At 34.5% G+C, this 12,011-nt stretch overlaps 2 protein-coding genes across 2 annotated transcripts; one reads left to right on the forward strand and one right to left on the reverse strand.

The window, feature by feature from the left end:
- Positions 1-365: 365 nt before the first annotated feature.
- Positions 366-2,683, forward strand: LOC132058018 (large ribosomal subunit protein eL24-like). Its single transcript, XM_059450588.1, has 5 exons — positions 366-407; positions 976-1,074; positions 1,182-1,283; positions 1,870-2,018; positions 2,317-2,683. Exons 1-5 carry the CDS (start codon positions 366-368, stop codon positions 2,465-2,467), a joined length of 543 nt encoding a protein of 180 aa, XP_059306571.1. The 3' UTR covers positions 2,468-2,683.
- Positions 2,684-4,958: 2,275 nt separating this feature from the next.
- On the reverse strand, positions 4,959-8,522 carry LOC132057389 (putative homeobox-leucine zipper protein ATHB-51). Its single transcript, XM_059449982.1, has 3 exons — positions 8,097-8,522; positions 6,873-7,222; positions 4,959-5,516 (listed from the first exon to the last, which is right to left on the reverse strand). Exons 1-3 carry the CDS (start codon positions 8,194-8,196, stop codon positions 5,247-5,249), a joined length of 720 nt encoding a protein of 239 aa, XP_059305965.1. The 5' UTR covers positions 8,197-8,522; the 3' UTR covers positions 4,959-5,246.
- Between the last annotated feature and the right edge of the window lie 3,489 nt (positions 8,523-12,011).

The following is a 12,011-nucleotide window of genomic DNA, read 5'->3' on the forward strand; positions in this document are numbered from 1 at the left end:
GTTCACGTGTTCTATTGTGGGAGAAAAAACTGTTCTTGAAACCCCCTTTTATTGGTTATTTTGCATAATTTATCATTATGGATAAACCCGTTTGGTAAATCATTAGTGTCCCAACGTTAGTGCTTCTATGTGTTTTGCTAATTTGAGTTTTGGGTATGTGGGAAATGGTCAAAAATCAAATCTTTATTGTCTTAGTTATCCTTTTGTGAGATGTATGTACACTTGTAATGTAGATTTGAGTAGGAGAAACAAGATTTTCCTGATATCCATTTATTGGTAAAATGTTGCTATGCTCTTCTTGGATCTTGTGTTTGGTTATTTGGGCTTTAATTATTTGTATTGATTATAGTATAAGAGGGGAGAAAATGGGTGAGAAGAGGAGTAACATGGGGAGGTTGAAATTGGATGTTCAACAAATGATCTTAACAAATAAAATAGCGGGGAAGAATATCGAGCGTTGTTTCTTTGATTGATGTTAAGCTAGCTTAATTGGTTGCCCTTTATCAAAAGAGAGCTTAAATGCATAGTCAATTATGGATTTAAGAGGTCCTTTAAGCCTTGTTTGATTTTATTTACCACTGAATGTGAGATTACAAATAGTGGTTGTACTTCTCGAGGTGTCCTGGAGTTTCATCCAGGAGAAAATTTAATAGATATATGGCCTCTAGCTTTATGTTATTGAGAAACTTCATTGAGATGTTAAGAAAATGACAAGCTCGTGGTGGATTACGCGTTTGCTTGCCTGTATAACTAATAGCTTAACACTTTGTTTGGAAAATGTATACGCTTCCTATGATTAATTAGGATGATTATATTAGTATGCATGATTTATGCACTGCCTTAACAGGGGGAGGTATTTGTTGGCCGAATTTGTAATGATTCAACTTGACTTACATCAAATGGTTTTATAATATCAAACATGCCTCCTTTTTTGCCCCGGTTAATTGGTAGCACTTGTAAGTGTTGATTCATTAGTTTTACCCTTATTTCCATTGCAGGACAGAACTCTGCCGTTTCAGCGGTGCCAAGATATACCCAGGGAGGGGCATCAGATTTATCCGTTCAGATTCTCAGGTAACATATGAATAACCATTTCCTTGCTGATGGCAGTTCAAGTGATTTGTGCGCTGATGGTAAGAGGTGAAGTCATGATTGCTTATAGTATTTCCCGGTTCCTGTAGGTGTTCCTATTTGTCAACTCAAAATGCAAACACTACTTCCACAACCGCCTGAAGCCTTCCAAGCTTACATGGACAGCCATGTATAGGAAGCAGCACAAGAAGGTGAGTCTGTAATAAAGCATTGACTATCTACATTTTCTGAACTTAATGATCTACTTTCAACTTTTAACTTCGCCACTAACATTCCAACTTGAAGGATAGAACTTTTTCATATAAAGTTTGTACCCTGGGATTAGGGCTGGCACGATGGTTAAATAGAACAAGTAACCATCCAATCCAACCATTAGACATGGGTTGGATAACTGACTTTTTAAAAATAGATATCTAGATGGATAATATGGATAACTAACTTCTGTAATTAGTTTTTTGTTGGAGGCCTAGCTAGTCTTTGCAACAGAACCCTTCCTAGAAGGTGGCTGTCTGAACTAGGTGCTCTTTAGGTGTTTGTTTTATGATAGTAATGGTAACGTTCACGGTTTACCCAAAAAAATGGGCGGGTTGGATATTTTATCCGCCCATATCAGAGTTGGCCCCCTGCCCGTTTGCGTCTCCTACCCGGGATGCAATTTGTTTTCTATAAAACTATAGATTGAGAAAATTTGGATTAACAGATGACTTGCCTTTTTGCTATTTCATGGGCACTTTTTCAGAATTAATTGTGTTTTTTTTGCGTGCCTAATAACATTAGGATATTGCACAAGAATCTGTTAGAAAGAGGAGACGCGCCACAAAGAAGCCCTATTCTAGGTCCATTGTTGGTGCAACCTTGGAGGTTATCCAGAAGAAGAGAGCTGAAAGGCCAGAAGTTCGAGATGCTGCCAGGGAAGCCGCTCTTCGGTATGCATTCACCAAGCTCTTAGCATTTACTATCAGTTTATCTATGTAAAAGAACCCAGCCAAGGTGAAAGCGGACCCCTTAAGTTGTATGGATAATTACCATTTTGGAGAGCTCTAAAAAATAGTAGCCGGCAAATGTATATGTAATATATATTAAGTATAAATAAATGTACATATGGTTTTGTATATTTTGGCTAGCGCCCATAATTAATTTCGGCTGATGGGACAAAAATGCAAAAATCCTAAAGTTGTATCTATTGACGATGGACTGATTAGTTTGTTTATTGGGTTTCTGCAGTGAAATCAAGGAAAGAATCAAGAAGACAAAGGACGAAAAGAAAGCCAAGAAGGCAGAGGTGATGGCTAAGTCACAGAAAGCTGGAGGTAAGGGTAACATGCCAAAGGGAGGAAAAGGCCCTAAGCTTGGCGGTGGTGGTGGAAAACGTTAAGCGATTGTTTATGTTGTTTTTCCTAAGTAGTACTTAGAGTGGTTTTGCATCTTGACTGAGTGTAGCTATTCTGATCAGATGGTAAACTGCAGACCAGCAGTTAGCATAGCACACTTCGAAACAATATGTTGTCTGAATTTTGGTCTTGTCTTAAATATGCAGATTGTTTATTTTCGATCCGTTATGATAATTATAATTTTGTTCCATTATTAGAAATTATCATCGTTGCAAAACACTGGTGGTTAGTATTTGCCTATTTCACAGCTGGTCATGTGCAGCTTTCGAGTTGTATAGCAATCTATTTCTGGTTGAAACCCAATTTAAGAGATACTTCGCGCTACATCGGTTTGATATTTTAGTGGCTTCTCCTAGATAATAATCATGGAGATTTCTCCTTTCTTTGCTGAGATTCAAAAGTAGAATTATAGATGCACTTCTTTGCTTTTTGTTCCTTTAAGGGTGTGGGTGAGCTGAAATATCATTGAGTTGAATGGAAAACCTCTTTTTTAAGGGCTTACCACTCTGTTTGGTATCTGTTTTGGAGCTTCGATTAATTCAAAGTCGTGACCTGCCATTAAAGAGGATCCCTACTCCCTACTTGTCTTGCTGAAGGTGGTATGTCATTTTGAGAACTTAGATAATATATCCGCAAGTCCTTTGCCATCAATTGTGGTGGCAAATGCAGATGCAAAGCCTCATTGTTGTCTAGATTTCTTCGTGCCAAATGCTTATGTACGACTCAATTGCAAGAGCGGAGTTTTACCAATGTGTTGGACCTAATTGCAAGAGTGGAGTTCTACCAATTATGTCCCAAGCCAAGTGAAGCATGCATGAAGTAATCAGAAATCATCGCACCTATTATCTAAAAAAATTGGAAAGAATGTCCAATATTAATTCTGAATGCCAAATGCATTTTGTGGTGGACCCCAAAATGTTCAAGCACAATGGGCGACTGAAGAGCAAATTAGGAACAGAAATTTTGTGTCTTTCAACTCTTGGACCAAAAGACGCAGACACCTTTGAAAGTAGCAGATTCTATGGAAGTTTTCGCACGGATCGCCCTTCAAACGCACCGCTTTTTAAATATGCTCCACACCCCCTCTCCCCGCCCCCACCCTCCTCCTTATTTGTTGCCACTCATTTAATGAAAATATTTAGACATGTTTCGCTCGGCATAAGTTCTGTAACGTTTATCTTCAGAAACTGAACGCTGGCATAAGTTCTGTAACGATTATCTTTGGGAACTGAACGTTTGCCTTGTATCTACACTATGACGAGTGGAATCTAAACTTACGTCGTGCAAAAAGTTTTGAAGAGTAAAAATTTAAAATCTCAAAATTGAGGGGGAAAAAAAAATTAAAAATCACCCCCGAAATAGGGGCATTCTGTGCGAATGACCCATGATTCTATGATCCAATGTACAATTTCTCTCATCTTCGGAAAGTGAACATAATTTTGCTCAAATTTGACCCAATCAGCCTATTTTGAGATACTATTTGGCCAACAAAATAATATTGAAGTTGAACTAGAATTTAGTATAGAGACACTGAATTTAGGAAGCATAATTTGGAAAGCCCTTGGCAACTAAAAGCCATCATAGAAGATAAAAGGCTGAAGCTTAACAACTTCCAGAACTGGATAATTATTTCTCAATATTGCTTTAGGGAAGCTAATGCAAAAATGGATTCACCAGCAAAGAGAAGCATAGAGTTGGTGGACCCAACATGGGTCTAACATCAACAACTTCCAGAGCCTGCCAGGTTCTATTAAGGTTAATCTTCTTTACAAATTTGTACAATCAACGTCAAAAAGATAGTCAACTCTATTATCAAAGAAATAAGAAAGGAGAGACAATTTAGCACCAATCATAAAAAGCGACGATTGTTTGTGGAGATTTTTACAGAAAGACCCTTGATTCTGCCAGATAAATCACAATTACAGATACCTGGGAGCATACTGAATGGACCCGTTGCAACTGCCTATCTTTAAATTTAGGCACATCAAGAGTTGTTTAATTAAATCATGTACCCTTGTGTACGAAAACTTGATTTTTTTTTCATTTTTCTTTCTTTTTGTGAACTTGGAAATACACATTGTAAATGAGAGAAGTCCTCTCACTGCGACATTGTATACACTCGCATATAAAAGTTCGAAAATTCTCTTTTTTTTTTTTTTTGGTTTGAATAGTAGAACATGCCCAATTTACTTAGAATAAGAGAAGGTAAAACTTTATTTTCCCTTTTCATGTACTCCACTCTTGGTTATTAGTATATTGGATAGGGGTCAGTGCCAAACACCTACTATATATTTAGTTTTAGAGAAAGGTTTAGCCATGACCATTGAAAATAAACAGAAAAAAAAATAAATCATGCTGGTATTGTTAATTTCCTTTGTTTAGATTCTTTAGAATTTAAGTAAAAATGAAAAAAAGAAAAGAAAAAAAAAAAAGTTAAAATCCTCCAACGAGACCTGTTCTGATGCACGATAAATATTCAAAATTTGTAAGGTATTATAACTAGTGGCGTTAATTAACATCAACCATCTTATAAGACTAATGACATTAATGTCAATACAACAATAACAGTACTACCTTACAATTACACTAATGAAAACCACTTACTCCTAATCCGAAATATAACATAAAGTTATCAAACAAACTCTGCTAATTACCATATTCCCCTATTCTTCTAGTTCTCTATCTTAGTGCTAGTTAATGAGAATATTAAACCTAACAAATTAATAGAAGTAGCAATCGAGTTATCCCTTAATTAATCCCTCTTCATGGATATGAAGGCAAAGAAGCCCAATATGGTGGCAACACTGGATTAAGCCCATCTACAACATTGAAAACATAGCTACATTCAGCCATATTATTATTGTTATTATTATTCTGATGGTTACTTGTAGTAATTCCTCTTGTAATTGTCTTGTTGGAACTTGGCATTGATGTGCTTTCCACTGTCTCTTCACCTGATATATCAGTGTAAACTGTGGAATTTACTTGTTTCTTTGTGGCTTGTTCCTTCAAAATTGCTCTCAATGCATATACCTGTGATTAAAAAAATAAAAAAATAAAAAAAGTAAAAAAAAATGAGTTTAGCCTTTATCCATTGACGTGTAAAAGATGTGTATCAAGACACCTAAAAGATAAATTGTTCGGACTCTTCAAATATATTATCGGGTGGGTGTCGAATCCTTCAAAAGCTATGCATTTTCTAAGAATCCGACATGGGTGCGACTGCATTTTTGTATAATCCGAGTAGCATAGCCTTAAACATTGCAGAAACTATAGCGACCATCCATATAAAAAGTTAGATTTTGAAACAACCTCAAAAATACAGGGCAAGACAACATACAATAGATACAATATGGTCCCCTTCCTTAGCGAGATAAGAATTAAAAAATAACCATTTTCCAGACTTGTAACTGAAGAAAGGCCACAAATTCAAAAGTTGTCGAAAAATAACCAATTTCTGGAATCCATGATAAAATTCATGACACTATCCTAGTTGTTTCACTTGTTTAAGTTCGAAATTCATGATATTGTTATGGTGTTTCTGCATTAAAAGTGGCTATCTTTCAAAGAATTTCCAAAACACTGGTTCTTTTTAAAAAATCGGTTCGAAAAGCAGCCGGCCTATACAATTTTTAAAAAACACTGGTTCGAAAAGAGGGATAAAGCTGTATGAAGGGTCAATTTCAATTTTATTTACAAGGTATTATAAGGAGACACAAATTTATTTATTTGCATTCAATTTATAAGCCGACCTTGCTTTAAGTGACGTGGACAACTGAAGTTAAGTTGTCTCCATAGTTATGGCTCCAAATATGAGGAGCCAACCAACCAGACAATGATGCCATATAAAGTTTCACGAAAATAGTGGTTTTTTTTTTTCTTAAAAAAAAAATAAAATATTCTGGAGTCCTATTTGAACTTAGAAGATGCATGAAATATGAAATATGGATTATCTTATGATTAGACATAGGTCTTATGAAACCCCAATCATTTGTTTAGTAGTTGAAAAAGCTTCACTGGTATACACCAAAACCCCTATTGTAATACTTTATCTATTGCTTTAAATTTGTAGCAGCAGGTAGTAATATTCACCTGTCGTCTATTGACTACGCCTTCTTGCTTGGTATTAGGCCCTGACTCACCTTTCGTAGACAAATCTCACGGAGGAAGTTTAGATTTTCTAAATTTTCATTAAAATATTTGACATTTTAGAAATAAAAAAAGTTTATTTATTACTTTTTTAAGATTTAATCTTATAAAAGATCACAAGAAGCAACTTTAACATTGCTTCAAGGCTCCCATCATATAAAATTCTACATCAAGAATAAACACACAAAAACTTTTAAAGTTTTGCATGAACTGCATGGATATGCAAGAAATTAAGCTCACCTCATCTTGTAGCTTCTGCTTTTCCCTTGAAACAACATCGTAATCTTGTTTAAGAGAATCATAGAGTCTTTCAAGTTGCTTAGCCTTCCATCTAGCCCTTCTGTTTTGAAACCAAACAGCAATTTGTCTTGGCTGCAACCCAAGTTCTTTGGCCAACTTCATTTTCCTGTCAGGGTCAAGTTTTATCTCTTCTTGAAAACTGTTTTCTAGTGACTCTAACTGATCATTTGTCAATCTTTTCTTTTTGTCCAGATGATGTTGATTAAGTACAAAGTTGTTGTTCTTGTTATTGTCCATTGTTGGGAGCACTCCACCATGTTGTGTTTGCATTGCGTGCTTCATTTCCATACCTTCAATAAGACAAAAGAAAGAAAATATTACAAAATAAGTAGCTAATCAAAAACGTATTTAAGTTCTATGCATTGACAATTTAAAAAATTTATTGGCTGCATTAACTTACCGTGGCTAGCAGGGACAGCTTTAATGTAGTTATGGATCCATGAAAAAAAAAAAGAAGAAGAAGAAACTTGGGACCAGCCGCTCTAATTCGAAATATGTCTTTTTATCGATTCTAATTCCTATCCCTCTCAGTCTTTACTCTACAACAGATACTGTCACACTGGTTTTTCACTGGACATTCAACCAAGTCGGGTGATGGCTGCTCATGTAACTCTATTTACTATTGGTAACCTAAATAGTAAGTGATTTGTTATATTATCAGTCTATGTAACTTACTAAATCCTTGAAAGATTATAAGTATTAGCATGTAAATATGGTTTGTGAGATAAAATGGGCAATCATAAGGCTGATATGACAAAGTTGGTAAGTGGCACTTGTTTTTTTACTTTCTTCAGGAATTAAACTGATAAAAGTTCCAATTATTGGAGGCATCAAAGGAAGAAGAAAACTGCTTAATTATGACATCTCCACACCTATCCCCAACAAGATATACATACAAAGAAACCACAAAAAAAAAACATCAGTTTAAATTGAAAAGAACACTATGAAGGAATGAGACTGGACAATTTCCGGAAGTCCATAACATGTTATTGCTAATTGACCGAAGTGAAAAAACAAAAATATTCCGATAAAGACGTTTGTCAGTAATAAGTATCATAGAATAAATGTTGAAATCATATAAAAGTAAAACACACAAAAATAAAATATCAATGAACTAACATGAATAATTACAAGACACCATAATTCTTTTTCTAATATATTTACCCGGATATTGGTCATAATTGTAGCTGTAGAGAAAATTGAAAGAATTATCATGAACTGGTCTTGAAACAAAAGGTCTAATATTCCCATTATTCCAGTCCATTTTCTTGGACCCTCTCTTTTTTCTTCCTTCTAAACAAGGCAAAGATCCAAATTCTAGCCCCTCAATATATATATTGATAAATCTTTTCTAGTACTGGACGATAGTACTCAGGACTATGGACCACCTACAATTTTTTTTTTTTTTTTTTTTTTTTTTAGGGTATTGTCCTGTTGAAAAGGTTTGAAAACTTTCTTGGTTTGTCTTGAAGAAACAAAAGTGAAAAATGAGAAGAAGATGTTGTAGGGAGAGTTTGCTACACTTGTGGATATTGTGTCAATTTGTGAAAGAGATAGTTAGAGGATAAGAACTTGTGAGGGTTCTATATATGCTTCACTTTTGGGAGCAACTCATAAATATGACTTCCTCTTTAGGTTTTTGATGTTTTTTGGGGATCTTGGGTGGGTGGGGTACTATATAAATATTAATTAATGAGGTTAATGCATAGTAGTATATTTCTTTTTTACATTGTATCGTATATAAGAGAAAGCTTGCTTTTAGGAGTGATCTTTCGCCTTTATTGAGGAGATATAAAACAAGCGTACTTACTAATAATGTAACAAATAACTTGTCTTATTTTGAGGATCACATCTATCTTTTTTTACGAAGGCTTACTTATAAGTTATGAATATCATTTGGATAACTTGACAGTGTAACCTTTTTCTTAACATTGATGGTGTTGCATAACTCAACTTCCTAATTTGGGTTTTTATTAGTTTTAATTTTCAAGAGGGAGAATTTGAACTCCATTGATGTATATTAAAAGAACCGTAAAATATGAGCATACTTCATTAACTAGCTCGGAGCAATTCATTGAGACTTAAATCATATATTGAGTGAAAAAAACCCACTCCACATATTTAATTGGGGTTTGGGGGGGGGGGGGGGGTGCGGGGGGCTGTTTATGTTAAATATTTTTGGGACCTTGGGTGGGTGGGGCACTATAGAGACACTAATTAATTGGGGTTTAAATCTAGTGTTACATTTCAACATGAAAAATTTAACTCCAACGGCATATTTAATTAAAGAACCATAATATATGCGCTTAGTTCATTAACTAGCTAGGAGTAATTGAGACTTAAGCGATGTGAAAAAGGTTTACTTTATTTAGTGAAGTGGTATTTACCTTGTATGGATATTGTAACGTGTTGTTGTAAGTGAAGACATATTCACAATGTAACTTGTGCATTCACGTGAATCCTGTAATTTTTGCCCAGACCTTAAATATATGTTAAAGAAATTTACTAAATATCTATAAATATTTAATTTTGAATATAATTGTCACTATTGGAAGTTGAAATCTTAAAATTTTAAATTCAGAATCCACCTCTGATGGTAGGTTTTTTATATCCCAATTCCATGTTCTTTGGTCCTGCTTATTATAAGCGTACTTATAGTTATCTTAAATGACCTGATAGTGCAAACTCTTCCTACTTTATTATATGTGTGTATAAAAGTTCGCAAAGAAATTGTTTCCATGTTAATGCACCTTAAGCGGAGCAAAGCTAGAGGGGCCGGAGGGGATTCACCAGAACTCCGTCGGAAAATAATCACATTGTACATATATATGAAAATTAATATATTAATTATGTATAATAATAATGAATTTCCTTCGTGTAAATGTTGTCCTCGCCACCACCTCAAGTAATTGAGTTTTGATAGTAAATTAAGTTAATTGGGAGTGAAAATAACCAAAGGATATATCAAAAGTCACCATCTAAGGGTAGTACATGGTCCCCTTAAAGGCCTAAGAACACAGACAAGATGCCTTGATCTATTTTCACGCCTCACTTCCTTTGCTTCTGACAAATTTAACTTTTTTCTTCTCTCCCCGGTACTACCACTTCTTGGTATAGTGCAGTACTTGTTTTGTTCTATATGCACCATTGAGTACTCTCTCTCTCTCTATTTGTAACAAGATCAATATGAGGGTAAACTCTAGTAAAAAGTATAGTAAGAGACAAAAAGGTGTCTGCTGGGATGGAGCTAAAGGGAGGCAAGAGGTTCATGCAATTTTGAGTTCGGTTCGTTGGAAAATTATATTGTGCAAATAATGCAAAAAAACATTTTTTTTTTCTTGATTATATATAAACTGCTGATTATATATGCAATTTTGAGTTCCATTCGTTGGAAAATCACGTATTTTTAGCAGTGTTTCATAGATTGTTTTTGACCGCATGTTCAAATTTTAGTGTGATATTTATATTTTCCTGAATCTTCTTCATCGAAAAATCGTACTACAGTGAGATAGAAATAGTTTTTTTTATTATTAAATATATACTGTTGAATCACCTTTGACATATATAAAAGAATATCCTAACATACTGGCAAAGGAGTTTCAAATTATTTCCTCACACGTTCAAATTTTAGGTGTGACATTTAATATGTTTTTGAATTTTCTTTGCCGGAAAATTATACGGCGCAAATAAGTGTAAGAATGAACTATATTTTTAATTTATATAAATTGTTCAATCCCCTTGATATATGTAAGAGGATATTCTAGTGTAGTTGCAAAGGATTTTCAGAATTTGTTTTTTGTCACAAGTTTAAATTCGAAGTATGACATTATGACATGCTATGCCTTAGGAACAAAGACGGAGCTAGGGGTGTAAGGGGATTCATCCATACACGCTTCAGCCAAAAATTAATCTTTATCTATAATACAGTAGAAGTTGAATCCCTTTACTTCATGCACTGGCTTAGGAAGATGACAAATTGATGAAAGGGGTAACATTAATTTAACCAAAGGGAAAAGAAGAAGTGTATATTTATTAGATATATGGTAAAGAACGAGGTAGTAGTGGCTAATAAATAAATAGAGTAATGAATTAAGCTGCTGCTGCTGCTACTTCCTGCTTAATGGCATATGAATAGCTCTCCTATAATAAATGGACTTGCAGTACAAATATAGCAGAAGCCTGAATATATAAGGTCCAGTTTGATGAACCTTCTTTTTCACTTCACAAAATTAACACACAGAGAAACAGGTCTTTTTTTGGCTATTTATGTAAAAAGATCAGTAAGTGGACCTGCATCACTAACCAATGTTATGGTAGAGCGCTAACTACTATTTCATTCTAAATTAAAGATCTCGGGTTCGAGCCCGGAGTATGGAATCGTCTTTGTTAGCAGAGACGAGCCAGAATTACAACATTATGGGTTCAAGATTTTAAGACGACCACTTCGAGTACTAATAATTGTGTTCTTAATTTAATATGTACAGAGGCGGCTAGATAATTAATTATGGGTTCAGTCGAACCCAATAGCTTTGTCTTAGATCCTTTAATTTCTTTGTATTTGAAAATTCATTAAATATGTATAAATGTTTAGTTGTGAACCTAATAACGAAGACGAGTTATGAGTTTATAATAATTTCAGAACCCATAAACTTCATCCAACTCCGCATTTGAATATATACACATTCAATGATTTTCTTAACACAAATACACTATTTGAGCAAAAGCTAGCGATTTTGCCAAACCTATATGTGAGCTTCTATCTCTGCCGTTTTCTTTTAGAGAGCGTTTTACCTAACATGCCAGTACCGACACAAATTTAGATTTAATCGAGTCCCAATATAAATAGTCGATAAAGAAACAACCTTTTTTTTGGCTATCTGTGTAAAGATCAGTAAGTGAAGCTGTATTATGAGCTCATTTAATATTCAATGTAGCATATAACAGAGAGGAAGAAGAAATTAAATTAAAGGGTACTGTTAGCTGCCGATCCCCAAGAAAACGTGAGAGCTGACTGAAAATGGGACTTGACAAGTATAGAACCTTGAACTGTACGGCATAAACCTTCCTTCATTAAAAGTT

Source organism: Lycium ferocissimum, chromosome 5 (genome assembly GCF_029784015.1).
Source record: "Lycium ferocissimum isolate CSIRO_LF1 chromosome 5, AGI_CSIRO_Lferr_CH_V1, whole genome shotgun sequence".
In the NCBI taxonomy this organism is placed as follows: domain Eukaryota; kingdom Viridiplantae; phylum Streptophyta; class Magnoliopsida; order Solanales; family Solanaceae; genus Lycium; species Lycium ferocissimum.